Source organism: Podarcis liolepis, assembly GCF_965112155.1.
Source record: "Podarcis liolepis genome assembly, chromosome: 16".
Lineage (NCBI taxonomy): Eukaryota > Metazoa > Chordata > Lepidosauria > Squamata > Lacertidae > Podarcis > Podarcis liolepis.
Genome location: NC_139567.1, coordinates 33,654,084 through 33,678,149, shown reverse-complemented (window position 1 = coordinate 33,678,149; position 24,066 = coordinate 33,654,084). Strand labels below are relative to the sequence as shown.

The following is a 24,066-nucleotide window of genomic DNA, read 5'->3' as shown; positions in this document are numbered from 1 at the left end:
GCTGGGACTGGCGGGAGCCTCGGGCCCTTCCTCCTCGCGGCCGCTGAACTGAGCTTCTCTGCCTGGGGCCTCCCCTCTGCCTGGCGCCGCTGCTCCCGCTAGGTCGTACTGCGGCTGTGCCGCCAAAGGACCTGGATGAGATGGGCAGCCTGACATGGCCTATGAATTGCTGAGGAGCCTTGAGAGGAGAGCAAGGGCAACCATAGAGAAAGCAGTTCAGAGAGAGGAGGAGGAGGTGGAGGCGCGGGCAGGTGTTCCAAGGGCTAACCATAGAGGGGGAAAGCGGAGGAAGGACCGCAAGCGCTTCTCTAATAGATTTGTAGTGGTAGACTAGCATAGATGGTCTGATCAGCGGGTTTACTTCGGCCGCTATTTCCCCCCCCCCTTCCTCCCTGATGGAACTGAGAGCTGCAGATGGAGCACGAGAGAAAAGATACAGAACTGCAGCAGCACCTTCGCAGCTTGGACTTCATTTTGCGTGAAAAGTGGTTTCATCAGCTGGTGTCTTGAGCAGCAGCCTCTGGAAACGAAGGGCTAAAAACCGGCGCTGCTCTCCAAAATTATCTGGTCCCTTTTAACTTCGTATTTCAGCTGGTTGACTAAAATCCCTTATTTTGGCTGCTGGTCCCTTATTTTCGAGGCTGCTGGTCCCTTATTTTCAGATCTGTAAGTTGACAGCTATGCCCCCAGGGTCATCTAGTCCAACCTCCTGCAGTGCAGGAACCATAACTAAAAGCGCTTGCAAGACCTTAGGGATCCTTAGAAGTTTGTTTTTTGGGAGGGAGCTAGATTGTCAGTGGAAAAAATCATTTGCGGCTTTTTCGACAGCTGTGTGGGTGAGACAAGGACAGGACCCTTGTGGGAAAGAGAGGTTGACAGCTCAAGCAGACAGGAAGGAGCCAACCCTGGTTTCCCTTCTGGGTCTCCAGCTTCCCCTGAGCTTCCTTCTCCCGGGTCTCTTCCCTCCTCCCTCCCAATGATAGCATCCTTCTCGCCCCACTTAGACACCATGTCTTTCTGTGAAATCACCGGCAATCTGTAGCCAGTGGCAGCAGGCAGGGAATCATTAGCACAGCTTTCCCAGCCTTGACAATGACAGAGGCACCTCAGCAGCGATTTCCTCCCATATTATCCATTTCTCATCACAGCCTTCGTGTGTCATGATCCCAAGCAGGTGGGTGGGGGGTGAAGGGCAGGAATGCACCATAAAACTCAGGTATAAGATATCCCATTTTATCTATTTTGGAAGAAGACCAGACTCTACAGGTAGATGTGTTTAGAAGGAATTTTATTTATCAGTATAAGCTGGCCGGCCTTGAGCGCTGCAGTTCTCTTCGCTGTTTTTGTGGGTGGTCTTGAGAAAACTTGGCCCGGCTTCAGACATCCCTGGAAGGAGGGGGGGGAAGGGCAGTGAGTGGGATGGCTGGAATTTAGCAGCATCACTTAGAGCACCTCCACTGGCATCTGCCCAGCAACTTCATCCGCTAACTTCAGCCTGCCAGTTTCCACAGCTTTCACCTGTTCACAAATATCTGCCAGTTTCCTTTTTCACACATTGAGTTGCGCACCACTTGCCTCGACCGCATTTGAAGCCTCCTATTCTCTCACACACAAACATGCAGCAGCCAACATCCACAAGGAACACCAGCAGGGACGTTTCTTCACCATTCGCTCTCCATTCATTCCCATTCATGCCCTGGCTTCAAGTCCACAAATATCCGCCAGCTTCTGTTGACTGGTGTCGGAAAGTGAGCTTCAACTGGCCTTCTGTCAACAGACCTTTTATCTGGAACTCCTGTCTCTCTCTCTCTCTTTTTCTTTAATACAATTTTTTAAAATTAATTTTCAACATATCATTTTCAACAAACATACTTTCACATCTTATACCATTTTTTTTACTTCCATCAATCACATCTGAAAATTTTCCAATCTGTTCACTTAATATACATTTCTTACTTCCACTATTACATTTAAATCTCATAACTAATATCTCTATTCTTTCTATACTTTGCAATGTTTCAAAACTTCTTGTAATCCTACTAGCGTAATTTGTTGATTACAGTTGCTCTTCAAATAATTCGTATATTTCTTCAAATCTTCTGTGAATCTCTGGTCCCACAGGTTTCGAATCCTTCCTGTCATTTTATCTAATTCTGCGTAGTCCATTAATTTTGTCTGCCATTCTTCTTTTGTTGGAATGGAACTCCTGTCTCTCATTCCATAACAGCCGCTGCCTCTGTTGTCTTTTGCGCATCCATTAAAATTCTTTTTTCTCTTAAGTGGAGACATTTAAGTGGAGGTTTCCATCCTGGTTTGTCTGCTTTGAAAAAAAAGCAAATAATAAAATAAAAAAGCACAAAAAAGCAAATACAGTAAAACCTCTACTTATGACCGCCTCTACTTGGGCCCGATCCAAGTTGCGACCGCAGCAAACCCGGAAGTAAATACCGGGTTTGCCGTGATTTGTGCATGTGCAGAAGCGGCTGCCGCCGTCTGCACATTCACAGAAGTGCGCTGCTGCCAAATGCGCCAGCGACTCATATCAACTTACGGACGGACCTCTGGAACTGATTACATCCATAAGTAGAGGTTCCACTGTACGTATATGAAACTGTTTTTATATGTTTGCTCTGAGATACGTATCTGAAATTGAAATTAATTAACATGGCGACATATGACTGCTCCTTCATTTCGGGAGATCCAAGAGCTCCATTGCGGGGTCAGGACTGCATCTTGCCAATTTGTGAGCGTGTAAAGATACCGATTTGCAGATTGCGTGACTTATTTGAGGTGCAGTGTTTGGGGGATGCCAACCAATCTGGCTCTGTGTTCTTTCCCCTTCAGAAGCTGAACGTGGATCTGGCAGGGCTGCGCCATGTGCTGCAGGCGCTGAGTCAGCACGAGGGCTTCGGGAGGTCCACACGACTCGACAATATCTACTGGAACGTCATGAAGCTCCTGGGCGTCACGTAGGTGCTTTGTTTTGGGGCGAAACCTGGCCGGATGTGAATCGCATTGTTGGCCCTTGCGTTCATTCATTACTTTCATTAAAATAAAAGCTCATGAGAGGTCCCCAGCAGGAGAGCCTCTGTGGCGTAGTGGACAGACTACGGGCATGGGAGGCCCGGGTTCAAATCCTCACTCGGCCAGGAACAACCTCCCTCGCAGGGTGGGTGGAAGGATGAAATGAGTAGAGGGAAGACCATGTCTGCCTGCTTGAGGTCCTCAGAGGAAAGGTGGGATGTAAATATAATGCCACTGAAATGTGGCCTGCTGGTAGAACATTGTTCTGCATGCAGGAGGTCCCAGGTTCCATCCTTGGCCTCTCTCAGTGGGGCTGGGAAGGACCCCTCCCTGATTCCCTGGAGAGCTGCTGCCAGTCTGTGTAGACAGCACTAAGCTAGATGGACCAGTGGTCTGATTCTGATTCTGAGGCAGCTGCCTAGGCTCCTAACAACAGCAACCTGGATTGGAACAGCACAGGGATGTCTTCAACTCCTTTCCCCTTGCCGTATTCCCAACTTTCCCCCCTACTCGCCTGCAGTTGCAGTTCCATAAATGAAGAAGATTTATTCGGCTCTCTGCATTAAGACGGCTTCATAATCTTTGGACTGTTAAATATGATGCCCGGTGCACTTGGGCAGCGCAGAGGGCAACGTGAGTAGAATGCAGCAGGGCAGTCATGCACCCTGTTAGCCTGCCCCCCCCCCTGAAAAATGTGCCCAGGCTCCACGCCACCCTCCTGGCCCTATCCAGGTGTTTAGAAAGTTGATGCAAGTTTTAATTTGCTTTTAGTCTATTGTTATTTTAACGTTTTGAAATGCCATATTACTGTATTGTTGCTGGTTTTTCTTAGTGATAATTTTATTGCTTTATTATTATTATTATTATTATTATTATTATTATTATTATTATTATTACAACAAAGCAGTTTATAAATAAATAAATGAAACATCCAGCGGGGACCCAGTTTTGGGAAGACTGGAATAGATGAGCTTTTCTTATTTATACAGGGTGATTCTTTTAAAAGAGGCCCTGTGGAACATGTGTACTCTGTATCCACGGGGCCTCTTTTAAAGGACTCACCCTGTATAAATATCATAATAACAGGGCTGGAGGGAGCCACTGCTCTTCACCCGCCATAAAGCCACATCATAGATATACACACCACCCCTTTTGCTGTCTTGCGATTTATCCAGCCCACCCGTTTCTCTGTCCGGTGTATTTTCAAAGCAACTTGGACCATCTTCTCTTGATTTCCAGGCGACCGGTCAAGGAGAAAGCCCCGGCCCAGCCGAAGAACCCAGCCGCAGCCGAGGCACCGAAGCGGAAGAAAAAGGGCTTCCTCCCTGCCACTAAGATACGCAAGAACCGCAAGAAGGTGCCGCCAAGCCAGTCCCAGGAGAACGGTGCCGAGAACGGCGTCAAAGAGGCCGCCACGACTGTTGCAGACAACGCCGCCCCTGCGGGGAAGAAGAGGAAAAGGAAGAGGAAGAACCGAGGGGGAGGCGGCGGCCAGAGCCAAGTGTCCCTGGAGGGTCCTCCAGCCAAAAAGCCGGCGCAGCTGCAAGGGCGCGGCAAAAAGGCTGATGCGCAGCAGGGCACTTTAATGAAGAAGAAGAAGAAGAAGGGAAAGAAAGTGAAGATAGCAGAAGACTGATTTGGGAAGGGAACTGGAAGGGGGAGAGTGCTGGTTTTATAAATGCTCGGAGGAGTCTTCGCCAACCTGGTGTCCTCCAGATATTTTGGACTACAACTCCCATCAGCCCCAGCCAGCATGTTGTAGTCCAAAACGCCTGGAGGGCACCACATTGGCCAAGGCTGGGAAAAAAACCTTTTGCACCTTTTGTTTGGTTTAAACCAGGGTTTCCCAGACTTGGGTCCTCTGCTGTGGTTGGACTACAACTCCCATCATCCCTAGGTAGCAGGACCAGTGGTCAGGGATAATGGGAATTGTAGTCCCAAAAAACAGCCAGAGACCCAAGTTTGGGAAACCCTGGTTAAATAATCCACTGAATGCAAATGTGTGATAAGCATCCCTTATATGTATATTAAAAAATCAGCTTGCAGAGTTTTAACTATACTACTATAATGTTATTATAGTAGACTGTTACTGGTAGTATATTACTACTGATTGGAAGTTCAGTACTCTGCTCCAGAGTTACTAGCCTTGAAACAAATAAATAAAAGGTTTTGGGTCCCTTGGTTAACGTGCTCAGAAAGCCCAAAGAAAGCCAGATCACAGATAATATAACACATTTTGGGTTTAAATGGAAGCAGCCTCTTTTAGATGTCGCTGTCTGAACTCCTTGGAACATTCAGATTTATGATCCTCTCCAGTCCGCTGTCCTGACCTTTTTAATAACAGAAGGCTGCAAGTTACTCCGCTCTTGGATGTGTAATCCTTCATAAAAATTACATGTTTTAAAAGAGTTAGCAGTGGTGAAGTCTCTGTTAGAGCTGGAACAGGTTTTTATCTGCATGTCTTTATTTGATAAAGACGGGTGGTGGGAATCGATGCCCCCCTTTGCAAAAGATTAACAGTCAATATAATAAAGGATTGTCCTAGAGCTGGAAGGGAGGTCCAGCGTCTTCCAGTCCAGCCCTCTACCAGTCAGTGCAGGAAATCTGTTTCAGAGATCCAACCTCTTCTTCAACACCTTCTGAGATGTTCCTTTGGACTTCTGGACAATCAGAAGTCCTTCCTCTCGTAATTTGAACCCTCTGGTGTGGCTTATGCCTTCTGGGACAACAGAAAATGATGCTGCTGAAGTTTATTCGGTGGGGGAGAATAAAACAATGAAAGGAATAGTTTCTCATAGAAAAAAATTGAGAAAAATAGTGCCTGTATTTTCTGTTTCATATCTCATGTTCTACAAATGCTGGAAGTATGCTTATACTTTATAACTTTATACTCTAGAGCTGCCAGTTCAAGTGATAACACTTGATCTGTTTTTGCCAGTTTGAGCACAGTTTCCCTTGTTTTGGAGAAGACGGGGGCAAAGCAGGAGCTGAGAATTCCTGCTTTGCGGGGGGTTGGACTAGATGACCCCAAGGCTCCCTTCCAACTCCACGATTCTGTGATTCGATGACTTCCATCATCTTTGCACTTCCTCTTGCACTAAACCAAAAAAGCCCTTCAAAAAATGCAATTATACAAAAAGCAGCATTCGTCAAGCACAGCGTCCAAGGACAATTTTCTAAGCTGTACCACAGCACTGTTTGTTAATCCTCACAAGTCTGTACCAGCCTGCAAATGATCCACTGTCTCCCCTGTTTATATTTCCACAGTTCATGAATTCTTAAATACGCGAGGCTGTTAGCCAGCCAGATGCCAAATCTGCTTCTTGTGTTGTGTCCTGCTGGTGAATTTCTGTCTCAACGGGATGCCAAGTATATTGACACATGCCAACCTGCAGCACTAGAGATCTCTGCTCAAGGGTTCGGCAGGCCTTGCTGACTTACTCTTGGTTTGCAGCCTAAATCATACATCTTCATTGGACCTAAATCGTAATCTTGAATGGGGTCAGTCAATACAATTTGGGGGCTACTAAACCTAGCAGTTCGAAAGGACGTCAAAGTGCAAGTAGATAAATAGGTACCGCTCCGGCGGGAAGGTAAACGGCGTTTCCGTGCGCTGCTCTGGTTCGCCAGAAGCGGCTTAGTCATGCTGGCCACATGACCCGGAAGCTGTACGCTGGCTCCCTCAGCCAATAAAGCGAGATGAGTGCCGCAACCCCAGAGTCAGTCACGACTGGACCTAATGGTCAGGGGTCCCTTTACCTTTAAAGTCTAATTTTAGTTGGGTCAATATATTGGTCTGGTTTTCTTAAAAGAGCAGATGGTGGGGCAAGCCAGTGCCTGGGCCACACCTCTTTAAGGCAGCTCAGTGATGGACTTCTCTGTATGAAAACTCAAACCCCTGCATGTAGAAAACTAGTAGGAAAGAGGGTTCCTAGGGACACGCCTCACTTATATGCTAGATTTCTATCTGCAGTGCGCGTGTTTGTAATCTGCGTAGAAACAGAGCAGGCAGAAGACATGAGCACAACTCCCCAGTGTTTTTATAATGCATAAAGCTTGATATTCCTCCTCGGATCTGCTCGTCTTTAGGCCTGTCACGTCTTGCTTCTCTGCATGTGCCGTAGAATAGGATTGGATGTGGAGAGGAGCGTAGGAAGACATCAGGGCATGTGCGTCCACCACGTCCCTCCGTTCAGTCTCGCTGTTTTAATTATTCTTTAATGATGCAGCTACAGCAGCCCACCCTCTGCGTATGTCTTGAAGGAAACAGCTGCTCATCTTTTGTGCCCGAGGAGAAGAGGCGGCACGCCCCGTTGGAGAACATTCATAAGAGCCGCTAAAAAGTTTTCCGCTGAGGAGAAGCGGATCTCTGCGTGGTGTGAAAAGGACCAAGCAGCCGGGCGATTCGAGGTTCCAGACCCCTTGAGGACAAGGGTACCATGGCAACGCTCCCATCTGCATCTCCCTCGTGGCCTGGGAAGAGGCCTTTTGACATATGAAGAGGATTAGGCATCTGAGGGGAAATGGGTGGGTGAAAATGGCTGGCGCCACAGGCAAAAGCCTCCTTCACTAGTTCCCCCAGGGAGATTTCCATCCTACAGAGTTCTGGGTACTTTGAAAATGGGGACTTAAACCACCTGCTTTTTGCTGTCTGAGGAGAAGCAGTACTAACAGATGAGTGTGAGAGATTTCTGTAGTAGTCTGTGCCCCACAATGTTGCGGTGAGGAGCTCTCATCCAGGGTTGCGGCAGCCAGCCACGCTCTTTTTCAGGATACTCCATTGCACGCTCCCCCATACAGTTTCTATTCGCAGCTCCTTCAGCTGCCAGCCAGCATCCTGTGGCTACATCCGTACCACACACATAAAGCTCTATGATGCCACTTTTTTTTTGCCGATATTTTTTATTGGTTTTCCATGATCTTTAACCAATTGTCCCCAAAGTAATACAAATTTAATACTTATTAGAATTAAAGTGACACCGCTTTGTTGAGGCCTTCCGCAAACACCCCTGGGGACTATGTTAAAGGTGCTGATTGATTTTAGGCGTAGATTTTAATTTTTATTTTTGAATTCTCCCTGGTACGGAGTACTGGCACCTTGTTTATTTCTGCTGCTGTAATGGGCCAGGAGTCGGCTTCACCTGTTGAACAGCAGCCTGGAGGGGGGAGAAGATGGAGTGATTCCACCTGTAGCTGATCAGCCTTCAAGGACTCAATAGAAGGTGCTGTAAGAAGCAGCTGGCTTCAGCCGCCTTAAGCCGAGCTTCCAGCAGCCATCAAACGCTGGAAACGACATTTGCAGTTCCTGGCTTCTTGCTCGTCTTGACCCCTGACCCCATGATCACTGGATTCCTGGACCGTCTGAGCTCATGGATTGCTGTTTGCCCGACCCTAGGACTGGACCTGCCTTCGGATGCTGACCGAAGTCCACCTCAGAGACCCTTCTGGTGGCTGGTTTGCACCTTGTTGCTCAGCAACGAGATTATGACAACTGCCCGCGGCAGCCAATTTGTGCTGGCACCCATGGCGCTGCCCTCCATGAGGAGTGGCGCCTTGCTTGCTTCTTTAATCAAAACAGCACTGTCCATTTCCCTCACACAGCTACAATCCCAGGCGTTCCCTGTAAAGAGGGATGAACAGGTTCATAAACGGCTCGGGAAATTGCAGCACCCTTAACAACATGCGGCTTCCAGAATTCTTTGGAGAAATCCATGGCAGTCCAAAGTGATTTCGCTGTGCTTTAAATGAATGGCGCGTATCTGGCCAGAGGCAGAGGAGGTTATTGCAGATGCTGCAGGCCTGGGCTTTGCGGTCCAGCAAGGCGAAATGCCTCTACCATGCTTCCAGTTGCTGCCAGGCAGGTCAGGAGTTGGGGTGGTAACAAAATTCTAAGGTTGAAGGGGAACTGACCTGGGCCTTTTGAGGGAGATCGATGCTTTGCCAGCAATGTACTTCAGGTAATCCAACACACAGCTCAGTCAGTAGAGCATGAGCCTCTTAAACTCAGGGTTGTGGGTTCGAACCCCCCCATTGGGCAAACATATTCCTGTATGCCAGGGGGTTGGACTAGATCAGTGTTTCCCAACCACTGTTCCGCGGCACACTAGTGTGCCGCGAGATGTTGCCTGGTGTGCCGCGGGAAAAATTAAAAAATTCGAAAGATTTTTTTTTTTTAAGTCAAATTTTCGATTGGGGCGCCGTCACTAGATGACCCCTGGGGTTCCCTCCCTCCCTCCCGCTCTGTGCCTCCCTCCTCCTCCTCCTCCTCCGGGGAGGCCCTTCCTGGCTCTCGGCCAAGGCTTGGCGGCTGCCACTCACTCACTCGCTTGCCCACCCGTCCCTCCATCCCTGCACCCGGCCTCTCCCCCTCCGTCCCCGGCGCGGGGGCTGCCGGGATCCGTAGTCCCCTCGCCCTTGGGCTCCGCGCCCGCGCGGGGTGCGCAAACTACGTTTCCCAGCGTGGCCTAGCGGGCTGGGCGTTTTGTTTGAAGCGCTCTTCTCCCGGCCATGGAATGAGCGCAGCGGCGGCGGCCGGGCGGGCAGGGGCTCTTCCGTGCAGACCCCGCGCAGCCTGCCTGCGCCCCCACGGAGATCGGGCGGCAGGATGGAGCCCGGGGATCCCCGCGGAGGAGTGGCGGAGGCGGAGGCTGCCCCCCAGGTAGGGCTGCGTCGGGGGGTTTTAATTTTTGCAATGCTGCATCCGCGCCGGAGGGGACGCATCGGACCGCGGGGAGACCCCTTGGCGTGCGTGCAAGGCAATGCATGCGTGCAGGCGTTGCATGGAGTGCAGTGCAATGCAATGGCAACGCGGCGCCCTGCATGCATGCATGCAACTTCCACCGGCGCTCCGGACTTGGCAGGTGAGGGGGGTCCCCAGTGGGCAGCAGAGAGAGCCGGGAGGGCGAAGGGGAGCCGGGGGGGAGCAGCGCTGCTCCCCGAGCCGAGCCCGGGGGGAAACTTCGGCATCGTTGCGCCGGGTGTTGGAAGCGGAGGCTGGCGGGGGCCCCTCACCTGCAAAACCTGGTCACCTCTCATATATTTCGTGCATTGCATTCATCGCCCGCTTTCTCCTCCAAGGAGCTCCCGGGGGCGTGCGTGGTTCTCCCCGTGTTATCCTCGCAACAACAGCCCTGCGAGGTGGGTCAGGTGAGTGGCCCAAGGGAGCACCCAGGGATTGTCCTGGCCAGGTGGGGTGATTTGAACCCTGCTCTCTGCCCGGTCTTCGTCCTCATTTAGCCCCCACATGTGCATGACTGTGCATGACTGAGGTTTCCCCCCCTCGTCTTGGCTATGGTGTGAGTCTGTGCTGTTAATTAATGGGGTTCTGCCTTCGGAGAGGATGAGCCAGCCCTCAAGGAGGTAATTATGTAATTTGCTAGCAATTCATGTCCCTCCCGGCGTGACGCTGCGCGCTGACGTCACGGGGCTGTAATGGTGGTGTGCCTCGAGATTTTTTTCATGAAACAAGTGTGCCTTTGCCCAAAAAAGGTTGGAAAACACTGGACTAGATGACCCGTAGGGTCCCTTCCAGCTCTTATGATGCTATGTGGTCCTCAACAGATCGCCCGTAGAGGAATGTGTTGGTTATGTGAGGGGGAATGCCCCACAGAATGCCTTTTTCATTTGCTCTCTTCGCAGTCCTGTTCAGCACCATTTCTGAGATGGGGTGGGTGGGTGGTTGTGGAAACCGCTGTCAAGGTTCCTGCAGTGGGCGTTCCCTTGTCGTTCACGAGAGATGTCAAAAGCCAGCCTAAGCGCATTATTATTAAAAGGCTATGCCCCCATTAAAAGCCCTCGGATGTGACCTGGCTCACCCCCTCCCCCGAAGCTCGCCTCTGAGCTCTGCCTTGTTATAAATTCTGCAAATTGGTTCTGCAAATGGAAGGGGGGTGGTCGAAGCCTCTCGCAACTGGCAGTCGGTATGGGGGTTGTTCCTGCTGAGACTGTGTGTCAGGCAGCCGAATTGATTTGAGAGGATGAATCGTCCATGCCTGGAAGCTTCGGGGAATTCTGCCATGCCTGGGCACATGTGCATTTGTCTGAAGATGCATTGCTTGAATTGGGGGGGGGGAGTGTGCATGCAAGGTTCACCCTCCTAACATCTTTGCGCTGATAAACACACATGTACACCCACTCACACACCCCAGTCAGCCACTGACTTCCCCCGTTTGCAGGCGGCTTCTACTTGAATCTGCCTGAACGCAAGCAGAACCGTCCGCACTGTAACAAGTCATTTAGCCCTAAGGCTAATCTCTCTGTAGCTGACAAAAACAGTCAGGGGGACAACGCTAAGCAGTCTAGAGACCGATGATCCGAGCCCAGCTATGGCAACACAAATCTCAACAAGAGTTGTACTGGATCACATCAACACCCCCCCTCTCTCTATTGATTCCCCCCTAAATTGATTTTTGAATTCTGAATTTATTGTTATTCACGTTTTATACTGTATTTTATGCTCTTTTTTGTTGCGTCAATTAAGTGTTTTAAATTTGTTGTTAGCCGCCCTGAGCCCGGTTTTCTGAACCGGGAAGGGCGGGGTATAAATAAAAAAATATTATTATTATTATCATCCCAGACCCTGCGGTCATCATCTGAGGCCCTTATCCATGTGCCGCCTCCACGAGGGGTCCGGATGGTGGCAACATGAGAACTGGCCTTTTCTGTGGTGGCTCCCCACTTATAGAACGCTCTGCCCCAGGAGGGTTGCCTGGTGACATCATTACTGAGATTTAAGGGCCATTGCAGTGGGGGTAAGGGGCCCACCCTGAATCGCACCAGCAGAGCCCAGGAGAACCTGGACAGCAGCCCCCCCCCCATTTCCTTCCTGGTGGTGAAAGACCAGCAGTGCCTCCTATTTGCCAAGACGTTGCTGTAGAGGTGGCATGTGCTGCCAAGGAGGAGGCAGACCCAGCTTCCAAGGAGCACACCACAGGCGTTGCTGCCATCGCGGCGGCAGCAGGAGACACGTTCCTTAGAGGCTGGATCTGCTGCCCCTGTGAATCCCGCCCCCGAGGCAGTTGCCCTGCTTTGCCTCCTGCGTGGGCCGGCCCTACTTGTTTGCAGCAAATCTCTTCAGATCTCTGCACAGGCATGGCTGTAAGCGCTGTTGGAGGAGAAACACCCGCGGTTTCTTTCAAAGCCGCTGTCTCACCTGGAACCCGCGTCTCCCGACAGGCAGCCGAGCGAGAGATGAAAGCTGGCACGAAGTGTTTAAATAGCTTTATTTCTTAATTTACATAATGCATATATTTATATTTAATTCTTCTTCTTATACTCTGAGATCCATAATCAACTTCATTGCTCTTTAAAATATAAAATAGCCATTTTTCGTCTTATTTGTTTTTGTTTTGCTTCTGAAAGAAAATCAGAAAACTGGTTCGAGTCCTGCCTTGTATAACAAGAAAACGTACGTCACATTTCCATCCCTTTCACCATTTGCCAAAGCGATTGTTTCTAAGTGTCTCTTTACAAGGAAAGAAAGACGGGGGGGAAAGGACGGAGCAAATGACAAAAGCCCGGCAGTGAGAGGCAGGGTGAAAGGTGGAACATTTGAGGAGATGCAGGGAGATGATGAGGGTGGAGGTCAAGATTACTTTCCCATCTTGCGTGGTGATGCTTCAACCTGATTTATGCTCTGAGAGCGCACCTTTTTCTTAATGTTCTTCTGCGGCTGAAATTCAGACCATGGTGATATCTTCCCCTCCAGGCCCTGACAGCTATGTTCTCCCTGCCACTGCACCATTCTCCCTGGCAAATAAATTCAGCCTAATCCCAGAGTTGGCTCATAGCTTTCCAATGCAAAAGTGGGTGCGTATAATAAACAGTAAACTTAGCTCCACTGTCTCTTCGCTTTGTATTTTTTAGGCCTCTTCCGGAGAACAGCTTGCTATGTGCCTGTAGCCCGCTCCAGGCTTTCTACATCCGAGTCAAGTAAACGGGTGAAGGGGGAACAAATGTCCTACACAAACCCACCCCCTGCCGCTATTCCTGTTGAGCCCCCTGGAGTCCTCATCCTCGGGGGTTCATGCACAGAAGAGGCTCCCTTCTTCAGAAGTTTGCCCTCCAACACACCTGACTTGCGGTGTCTATGTGTGTGCGGAGTTAGCTTGCTTGTCTCCACCACCCCACTCGGCTGCAGAAAGCTTGTAGCGCCAACAACAGGAAGTTGAAGGGACTGACACTTCTATCAGGGATCTGTCGTGGAGAATTGGCACCGTGTACCATGCAACTTAGGGATGTGGGTGTCGCTGTGGGTTAAACCACAGAGCCTAGGGCTTGCCAATCAGAAGGTCGGCGGTTCGAATCCCCGCGATGGGGTGAGCTCCCGTTGCTCGGTCCCAGCTCCTGCCCACCTAGCAGTTCGAAAGCACGAAGTGCAAGTAGATAAATAGGTACCACTCCAGCGGGAAGGTAAACGGCATTTCCGTGCACTGCTCTGGTTCGCCAGAAGCAGTTTAGTCATGCTGGCCACATGACCCGGAAGCTGTCTGCGGACAAACGCCAGCTCCCTCGGCCAATAAAGCGAGATGAGCGCCGCAACCCCAGAGTCGTCCGCAACTGGACCTAATGGTCAGGGGTCCCTTTACTTGGCAGGCGTTTCGTCTTCCAAGGTGCTACAACCTTTCAGCAGAGCCTAGAACCCCCACAGGAGTCACTACCCTCCTGGCCCTTGCTAGAGGTGGGAGGCAATATTCCTGACTATATGTGCATGTTCACTGACAAGAGATGGCTGATGTTAAACCCAACACAGCAGAAATCACGTTCTTTCTGCTTCTCTGAGTTGACAGGCGCTACTGGGAGCCAATCAGGTTCTTTCTGAACACACAAATTTCTTGAAACAGCAGAGACTGGAGATTTTGGGATCTGGGTGGGATCACTGTGGCTCCACCGCAGCCTGCCCTACTCAAAGAGTTCCCAAACATCAACCTACTCCCATAGCATTTGACTCCAGCAGGAAACAGCGGTTCTTCTCCAACCTAACCTTGACCCCAAAGCAGCAACTATCTCACATTCACTTGCATTTAAAGAAACGGACACTCTGGGCAGCTTCATTTCTGACCCGGAGGACCATCAGTAGGTAGGTAACGTTCTCGGCTAAAGCTGCCCACGCCACCTCTTTCTCTGTTGCTTCTCCCCACCCCTCAAAGGGCTTGAAATTACGCTTGGATTCCCCAGTAGAAAGTTAAAACACCAAATTCCTGGCCAAGACCAAACCCTGCAGTGGCCTTGAGGTAGCTCCAGCAGCTTCCTGCTAGTGCAAAGAACACCTTTAAATTAAATATATATATGTATGTATGTATGTGAATGTGCCCATCCGGCCCAATCTTTTTGACCTCCTGCAGAAAGTGTCCTATGCCATGATTCAACAATACAAAACGGATCTTGGCTTTCACAACCCAAAGCCGAGGCTCTGCTTCTCCAACTAGGATGACGCCTCTGGATGGAGACAAGAGATGGATGGCAAGAGCAGCAGTGTGTTCAATGGGGCAGGGAGTCTTCGCCGTTGACCCAAGGGAGCATCTTCATGGAGCCGAAAGCAAAGCTGTACACCCATCCTCCAAGTGACTTCTTTTTGGGAAAGATGCCAGCCAGGAAGGTCCCTTCCCTTTGGAGCAGGGAAGATGGGAGCTCTTCTTTACGCAAGACCGCAAAAGCACAGGACTCCACGTCTGTTGAGATGTGCTCCGACGGACTCCCCCTCTCTTCTGGCTGAAGTAACACCATGTCGCTGTGTAGTTGGTTCCCCGGGATGAATTTCCCGCGGCTCCATGTTCCGGGAAGGGTGGATCCGGGGGGGAGGGGGAGGGCGTCTCCTGCAGGTGCTTGTTTCTAGCGGCTGCCGGAGCTCACAAAAGCTTTCCTTCATCATCCGGGACGTCAGCTGTGCGGAAGGGAACAAAGACAAGTTGTTAGCATGGAAGAAAGGACACACACAAGCTTTCAGAGCAAGGGAGACAGTTGGATGTGTATTAGCTCGGACCGCTAACGGGAATATGTGTGGCCATAATCCAACAGGCTGCCGAACTGGGCCAGAAGTAAGGGAGGGACGAGACAGGTTCAGTTGTTTTCTATGGAAGTCTGCTGCATTAGGCAGTTTGCTTACAGTGGTATCTCAGGTTAAGAACTTAATTTGTTCTGGAGGTCCGTTCTTAACCTGAAACTGTTCTTAACCTGAGGTACCACTTTAGCTAATGGGGCCTCCCGCTGCCGCCACACCGCAATTTCTGTTCTCATCCTGAAGCAAAGTTCTTAACCTGAGGTACTATTTCTGGGTTAGCGGAGTCTGTAACCTGAAGCGTATGTAACCTGAAGCGTCTGTAACCTTAGGTACCAATGTATTTGTAAAGACAGAAATACATGAGGATAGTATGGGCCTGACTTCATTCCTGGTTTCGATGTAGGATTTTAAAATCGGGCAGTTTTATCAACTCAGCCAACCCAAGACTTGCAAGTTACCTAAACAGGGTTTTATTCTCCTGTTCCTCATGTAAGCGGTGATAAGTCTTAGGCTTAATTTTCCTTTATAGCTGCTTCAGATGCAAAGCAATTTTTTAGGACATGGATCTGTTCCGATCAGGCCCTTATTAAACACACTACAATGCCAAAGTATTAAGTTCTGCTGATCTAGTCTGTTCTTGCAAAATTAAAGAGTGAACATGGCATTTTCCTCTAGCAATGAGTGACAACCTGTAATTAAATTGTGACTCTCTCGATTTATTTTACAACAGTCACATCCTGTCTGTGCTGTGAGAGAGCTCAAGCTGGCAAACACTGCCATTCCCAGGTGGCCTTCCATCCAGGAACGGACTAGTCCCAGATCAGCTTAGCTTCAGTGAAGGGCCTACATCTCCCCACAGCTACAGGTCATGTGATGCTCCCACTTATGTGCTGTAAGATCAGACAATTTTTTTCCCCAGCGGCTTTTTACATGCAAACATATGCAATGGTTTGTTATATGCCCAAATACGCAATGGTTTGCTGCATGCAAATATATGCAATTAAACTATTATTTAAGCAATACAGGTAAAGCCACATTTTGGGACTGGGGTCAGCAAAAGGAAGCAAGGGGCTCACCCAGTTTTGGAACCCCAGAGTGGGAAAAGCTATTGTGGACTTGGAGGTGGGGATTTGGAGCAGGAAAATGGCAGGCTGGGGAAAAGTAAAAATGCCCGTTTCCACTTCTAGAGCCTAAGTGCTCCCTCTGAAGTGGCATTTTCTGCATTAAAAATGGAGGGGCTGCTGAGCTACTAATACACTTGAAAAGCCTGTTTGCCTAATAATGTACCTAAAGTGATTAAAAAAAGACTAAAAGGACTGTCAAATGAATCCCTTGGTGTTCATACGATTAAATTTAATCGCAACTGTAAGAGCTACTTAATAGGATTGTGCAAAGGCTCCTACTGGGATGGCCGGATTCCTTTTATGACTCCTTTCGCTGCTTCCTCCTAGGAATGCTCTGCCCAATTTAAGAGTCACTGAGGGGAGCCTTGAAGTCCACGTACTCAAACCCGCTGCATTTCCAATACATGGATAGAGGAGCAACTCAATTCAGCATACCTTTAAAGCCAAACATTTCCCATTTTGTCATTCTGAAAGGAATATGCACGAATCAAAGGAGCCAAGCCTTCAAAATTTGCACTCATCCGAATTTTTCAATGCCCAATAAAGCTTCACGGACACAAACGCTTCTGCCTTGTGGTTTCACAGGCTTCCTGGCCGCAAACAGCCAGCACACTCCTACGGTTTTGTCAGAATCTCCTCCCTTGCATTTTGGATCCATTGGCTCAGATCCTGCCCTCTGGAGCAGCAGAAAACAAGCTTGCTCTCTCTTCCATGTGACAGCCCTTCAGGTATTTGAAGATGCTCCCCTTCAACACATTTAGCTCCCCTTCAACACATCAGCCCAAAGACCCGGCAACCACCTTCCAACCTGCACACACACACAGAAGACGCACACATCTCTTTGGGTTTACTCACCGCCTTAGACTTTCACAGAGGCTGGAGGCATCATGAGTTGATTTACTCTGCAAAGCAAGAGGGGGAGGAAAGGTATCAGCAAGTTCCAAAAATTAAAAAAAAAAAAAACCACAGAAACTTTACAGACACAGACCCTGACATCGAGAGCAGCCGTCACTGGATGCTCAACCAGACAATACTGAAGCCCATCCTGCTGGCTCACTTGTCATTTTTGGACAGGTGAGCCATTTGTGGAAGAGAACAAGAAAACAGGCAAGCGGAAATGGCATCGCCCAGGTGCACTGGGCATCCCTCCCACGGTGGCCATGCAAGAGTCACGCTGCTCCCACACTGGGAACAGTCAAAGACCCAGCAGCATAAACTCCCCAAAGGTTTCTGCAAGCGATGTCACCCTTCTTTAGCTGGGGGAGATGGTTGGTTTTGTACAGTGCATGTTGACAAGCCATCTTCAGACGACTCCCTGCCTGTCACCCATCCATCCCCTCTGGCAATACAACAACATCTGCCTATTTCCTGTCCTTTCCTCACTCCCCATTATCTGTTTGTGAGAAAGGATAACAAGCACAGCGTGCCAAGCAGGGGTCTCGGATTACTGGCACAAGATATTAGAATCAGGGTTGTGTGTGTGTGTGTTTAATAAAATGGCTATAACACTTTTCTAAAATAGAGAACAGAAGAGAAAAATCAGACGACAGGCCAGCGTACAGGAATAGAAAACAGAAAACCAAACCAGCCACTCAATAAAGTGAAAAAACAAGACGGTTTAGTATTAAAGTTAGAAAAAGCTAAAAGAACAACAACCCCAAAATTCAATTTTTTAAAAAGAAGACCACCACACATTTGGCGCCTGGTCTAAAGCAATGCTGCCCTTGAGAAAGGCATCCTTTGCCTGGGCTGCTTGAACCTGGCCACACAAAGCACAATTCCTGCTGGCATTGCCCCTCAAGGGCTTGGGTGCTGTCAGGTGTTGGTGTGGTTGCTCGAGAGCAAACAGGCAAGACTCTGACCTGTCTTTTCCAGCTTTACTATTACTCCAAAATATTTACGGTGAAGAGCGTCGCAAGTTCATGTCTGGCTCAGTCGCTAGCAGAATCTGGGAGTAGCCTGTCCTTGTACCTCCCCCAGAACGATAGCCGTGTGACCCCCATCCTTCTCCCCTCTCTGCGCCAAAACCTACTGCGCAGAGTGGGTGCTGGCAAAGTAGTACTTCCCTCCCCTGTGCTTTGCTCAGGCTCCGTATTGAGGCTCTCCCAAGCATCTCCTGGTCCCTGCACCTCCTCCCCACTGGAGGCAGGGCTTTCCTCCTCGCCAGAGGAGGAACTGCTTTGCAAGATCTTCGGAGGTTCCCTATAACACAACTGCCCTTCCACCTCTCGCCTCAGAGCTGATGGCAGTTCCCTGACCGGTGCTCTAAGGGAGGGAAGCAGCACTGCTTGGAGAGGGGCTTTGTGAGCTGTGGGGCCCCCATGGATGCTTCCCCTGGACACCCTCTGCAGAACAGACTGCAGTCGCTGCCTTCGTTATGAGAAGGGCTGGGGAGCCAGTGGCCCTCTAGGTGCTGCCAGACTGTGACTCCCATCCTCCTTGACCGTAAGCCAGGCTGACTTGGGACAACAGGAGTTGGAAGTCCACGAATATCTGGAGGGTCACAGATTCCCCTGCCTGGCTGTAAAGGAACAATTTGAGGGCCATAAGGCCTGCCTTGTACTTGAGGTGAACCTGATGAACACGCTCCAAATAATTATAATCATATTCCCAAGCTTGGAAATATTGCCTGCTGCTCTTGTCACTCCAAGAGTGCCTGCTTACCCACCAATGGTTCAGGCTTTCTGGGTTGGAACAGGGCTGTAGTGTCTCAGGCCATATCTCTGCCTTATAGGGAACCTTAGGCTCAGGGGCAAAATATGGCCCCCAGACCCCTCTGACCGGCCCTTGGGAACTCTTGTCAAGTGCTTCTGCATGGTCAAATGTCACCAGGCTTCTCGGTTGCCTGGATGAAGGATGCAGAGATGTGCTCTGCCTTTTTCGTGGTCCTAATGAGCACAGCCTGCTGTACAAAGAGTCACACCTGTTGCCACACCCACCAGTAGTGTGCCACCCCCAAGTTTTTTTAAAAAAGTCCTTTCCCATTATTGAATTAGAACTTCATTGAAAGCAGCTCGGACCGGTTACCTGAGAGCCCTACTATAGCTCCACGTGGGATGCCTTATTAAAGTCACTTTGAGTTTAATTTAAAAAGCGATGAATATGTGCAGTAAATAACTAAAAACAAACCTACTCCAACCTACTGGGGACAGATCTCCTTTATAAATAGCCCTCCCAAACAAATCTATTTTTCTTGAGATTGCAAATCTTTTTGTTCCTTAAAGAGGGGGAGGCAGCGACATCCTTTTCTGCTATTTTCTGAAAGGAAATAAGCTGCCATTGTTTTCTTTTTATAAAAAAAAAAGTAGCAGAAAAGTAGAGAAAAATGAGATCTTGGAATTTGGAAAAGCTCTTTGTCTGCTGTAGCCTTCCTGCAGGGTTTGTTTCGTTGTTTTGATTTTGGAAAACACCCTTGTCCTGTTGTCTGTTCCACCTTCTCACTCACTATAATATAGCTTGCTGCTTGCAGGAATCCGCAGTGTTTAATCCAGGACGGACTAAAACTCATTCCACAACCTTTGCGAACTTCTACAATTAAGGAGGGTTTGCAGCAGCTGCTATTTTATTCTCGCCTACCTGCTCCAAAATGAGTCATTCAATTATTTCTAAAGGTATGTGAAAAAATGGGTCTAATTTGATGCCCTGAATGCTTTCCTGGAGAACCCTCAGGGCGTCTTTGCGCTTCTGTGCCCCTTCTACTGGTAAACCGCTGGTTTCAGTGGGACGGTGTAATTTCCCCATATGTCACCAGCCTGCATTTTGACCCTTCCACCTGTCACCTCCTGGCGTTGTCTTACTTTCTACGGCACTGGGAAGAAAGCCAAAAGCAGCATCACGTTCATTGTAGGAACGTCAGGTGAGCTCTGGCCCAGGGATGGGATGCGTAAACCTGTCAACTGCAGTTTCGCTTCTCCACGTTTCCACACCTCTTTGCCATTTTTAAAAGTCCTCAGGAAAATTCACCAGCATTTTAGTGCAAATTTCCTCCATGCACATTTTAGTACTCAGTTCTGCCAAATATAGGAATTTTTGCAATGCATTTTCCTGCAACATAATGCATTTTGTGCACTACTTCCACTCATATATGCATTTTAAAACACACACGTATGTGCATGCGTTTTTTAAACGCGTTCTTGTTTTTTTAAAAACAGGAATAATTTAAGGGTGGGGAATCTGTGGCTCGCCACAAGTTTTTGGACTCCAATTCCCATCAGCCTCAGCAGCAAGGCTTATGGTCAGGGATGATGGGCTTTGGAGTCCAGCATCACTGGAAGGCTACCCCTGATCTCCCCAATGAATCTGCTAAACGTTACAGCCCAAGAAAAGCGGAAAGGAGGAAAAGGCCTGAGCTGATTGAGCTAAAAATATTCCATCTCGTTACATATTGCTTGATAAGCAATGACAGTGACTCCAAGCCTTTAAGGGAGCTGGCTGTGCTTTAGGAACCAAAGGCCGGTTTGCTCAAAGGAAAAGTCACAACCGATTAGGCCATTTGAAAACGTTAGTGCAAGAATGAGAGAGGATGCTGTTTCTGAACAGATCTGGGAGACTCGTGTGTTGAAGGCCAGCCAGGGGATTGGACATATTAATGGAGGATAAGAGGGCCTTACCAGTAGTCATTTGTTACAAAGGGATAGACAGAATGCTGTGGCTGCACCCTCGACTTTATGGAGTTTTATTTGAAGGAGTCCTTTATTTCCAAGTCAACTTACAAAGCATGGGTTATGGCTTGTGCACAGTTAAGATTAACCACAGTTTAGCATTCAGATGCAACACTAAACTGGAGTCAATCAAAAACGGAAGTGAGAGCTTCCCGACTCATGGCCATGCTGGAGGAGTCAAGGGGAGCACATGAGTCCAAGACTTGCCTTGGCTCATTCTAAATAACTGGTTGTGTTTGAGTGCTACACTAAACAACAGTTCATCACACCATCCAGATGTGACCAGCTACTCAGCCCTGATTCGTCTCTTTCCGCCACTGTTATCTCCAATGCTTCTCTCAAGGTTTTTACCTTCCCGGCCTGTTTTGCTTCAACAATTTGAAGGGGAGAGGGATTCAGGTCTGTCGTCTAGCTCCTTTTCCTTCCAGAGGAAAACTCGGGAGGATAAAAGCCAGCATTAAAAAAGAGAACAAAATCAATAGCGTTCCCTTCTCTCTTCCCCAGGCAACAAAGCGTCAAGGGCTCTTCATTAAGCAACCAAGTGTTGAGACAGAGATAAAACTCCAAAAGACAATGCTGCCCTACACTTTCAGCAATTAGGACTGAAGCTGAAAGCTTGCCATTCTCCTCCTTACAACGGCGGATTTGCATACGGACAACCTACCGTATTTTTCGCTCTATAAGATGCACCAGACCACAAGACGCACCTAGTTTTTGGAGGAGGAAAACAAGAAGAAAAAAATTCTGAATCTCAGAAGCCAGAACAGCAAGAGGGATCGCTGCGCAGTGAAAGCAGCAATCCCTCTTGCTGTTCTGGCTTCTGGGATAGCTGCGCAGCCTGCATTCGCCCCATAAGATGCACACACATTTCCCCTTACTTTTTAGGAGGGAAAATGTGAGTCTTATAGAGCAAAAAATACGGTATATACCAGGTGCCTGCAAGAAAGTTGTTCTACTCCAACTCCCATCAGCCTAAGCCAGCAGGGCTAAAGTCAGGGCTGATGGGAGTCATAGTCCGAGGCTAGATAGCTCAGTCGGTAGAGCATGAGACTCTTAATCTCAGGGCTGTGGGTTCAAGCCCCACGTTGGGTGAAGAAATTCCAGCATAACAGCTTTCAACAAGCAGAGAGTTGCCATTTTGCAGGGAGGAACAGTCCATACCATGAACCCCTTCTGACCTGTAGTGGCACAATGCGAGGCACACCTCAAAGAGAACTAGCCCCTGGAGTCCGAAACCATCAATGGCTACCCCAGTCCTGTGATAAGCCCTTCTCACTTTGCCCAGCCTAATTGGCTGCAAAACAAAGATCTGCCACCTCCAAATCATCTGCCCTAATCATTTTTAAAGGATGCACTCGTCATCGCTCCTCCACACTTGTAAAAGCTGCTAAAAGCCTGCCAATATTTCTGTCACACAGGAATATTCGCAAACACACTGAGAGGGAGGAAATGTCAAGATTGTGTGTGCGCGCGCGCTTGCAACTGCTTTTGAAGCTGTTGTGCCACATTTTGGTACATCGCAAATATAAAATATTCGGCAGTTTACTTTCCTGGGTGACACCAGATTAAATGCAATGAACTCGGGAACTGGGGCAAATCAGCCTGTTGTCTGAGCTTGAAATGGACCCTTGTCTCCTGATAACTGTGAAAATGAGTGTTGCATACAGTACATAACCCACAAAAGGTTAGGGGCCGCTGGCATAGAACATCTCAAGGGAACTTTAGATAGCTCTGATCATAGCTGGACATTCTAAGCATTTGCCCCAGGTATGTTCCACAGAGCTACAAGCCAGCTCTATGTTTCATTTACATACATCGATACTTAAAAAACAGCAACACTTCAGGACTTTTCAAATACCACTTCGAAACTTAAAAGACTGTTTCAATACCACTTGTTTTTGTTTTAATGGCAGCTGGAAGATTTTTAGTTGATTAGGCTGCTTAACAAAGATTTCAAACTTTCTGCTTTATGTGTGATTTTTACACTGAATTTGTCTACATAATTCTGTGTTACACTTTTATTTCCGTTTTCAACCTAATTGCTGTATAACAACTAATACCAGTGAACTAATACCAGTGTACTGGAAGAAGCAAAGATCACCAGTGCTGAAGCAATGATTCTTCAGCATCACTTCATTGGACTGGCCATGTTGTGCGGATGCCTGGTTATCATCTTCCAAAGCAACTACTCTATTCCGAACTTAAAAATGGAAAGCGTAATGCTGGTGGTCAACAAAAGAAGGTTAAAGACTGTCTCAAGGCAAATCTAAAAAATGTGGTATAAACACTGACAACTGGGAAACACTTGCGAGAGCTCCAATTGGAGAACAGCCTTTACCAAAGGTGTCATGGGCTTTGAATAATAATAAATAATAATAATAATTATTATTTTTACCCCACCCATCTGGCCGGGCTTCCTCAGCCACTATGGGCGGCTTTCAACAAAATATTAAAATACCGTAATGCATCAAACATTAAAAGCTTCCCTAAACAGGGCTGCCTTCAGATGTCTTCTAAAAGTCTGGGTTCTCTTTGACATCTGGTGGGAGGGCGTTCCACAGGGCGGGCACCACTACTGAGAAGGCCCTCTGCCTGGTTCCCTGTAACTTGGCTTCTCACAGTGAGGGAACCGCCATAAGGCCCTCGGCGCTGGACCTCAGTGTCTGGGTAGAACGATGGAGGTGGAGACGCTCCTTCAGATATTGAAGACACTCAAACTCAGGACTCAAGGGAGATACGTGCTAAGAGGAAGGCATGCTTGGCAAATCCACACTGTGATCAACTCCCACACAGTAACCAATGTCCCCACTGTGGAAGGACGTGTGGATCCAGAATTGGCCTCCACATTCACTTACGGACTCATTGTTAAAACCGTGTTTTATGGAAGACAGTCCTACTCAGCTACAAGTGATCACCAAAGAAGCAGCAGCAGCTGTATAATGTTTAAGGAACTTACATTATGAAGGGGCAGGCAAATGCAAGTAACACCTTAACCTCTATAATTGGAAGTGTGTGTGAGAGAGAAAGACAGGGAGAGCATCTATCTTTTCATCCACTTGTCAAGCACTCTTCTGATAACTGTGATTATAGGGCAGTCAAGAGGTCTTAAGGGACACTCCATCTTAACCCTAGGATTTTGAAACAAGCAGCCTTTCAAGCCCGAACCTGTGCAGGCCAACATGCGCTCAGAACGCAACACCCAGATTAATTCGTTAGCGAAGCCTGCGACCTTCGACCCCTTGTGTCCCAGCCTCGCTTA

The 24,066-nt window shown here is 48.6% G+C and overlaps 2 protein-coding genes across 4 annotated transcripts in view; one reads left to right on the top strand and one right to left on the bottom strand.

Moving 5' to 3' along the window:
• MYBBP1A (MYB binding protein 1a) overlaps nucleotides 1-5,432 on the top strand; it is a 51,979-nt gene extending 46,547 nt beyond the window's left edge. Inside the window, exons 26-28 of one of the 2 annotated variants that reach the window (XR_014520031.1) lie at nucleotides 2,845-2,969; nucleotides 4,264-4,729; nucleotides 4,977-5,432. Coding sequence is in view for 1 of the 2 variants with exons in the window: in XM_083479522.1 (XP_083335648.1) it covers nucleotides 2,845-2,969; nucleotides 4,264-4,660 (522 nt within the window). In the remaining variant the exon portion in view is untranslated. Of the gene's footprint in view, nucleotides 1-2,844; nucleotides 2,970-4,263 lie in introns of both variants that reach the window. The other variant, XM_083479522.1, reaches the window with a different exon arrangement.
• Nucleotides 5,433-12,228: 6,796 nt separating this feature from the next.
• The window catches only part of SPNS2 (SPNS lysolipid transporter 2, sphingosine-1-phosphate), a gene marked incomplete at its 5' end in the record, with an annotated part of 96,865 nt that continues 85,027 nt past the window's right edge, over nucleotides 12,229-24,066 (bottom strand). For both annotated transcript variants that reach the window (XR_014520040.1, XM_083479644.1), the window contains 2 exons: nucleotides 12,229-14,905; nucleotides 17,002-17,048. Coding sequence is in view for 1 of the 2 variants with exons in the window: in XM_083479644.1 (XP_083335770.1) it covers nucleotides 17,006-17,048 (43 nt within the window). The remainder of the gene's footprint in view (nucleotides 14,906-17,001; nucleotides 17,049-24,066) is intronic.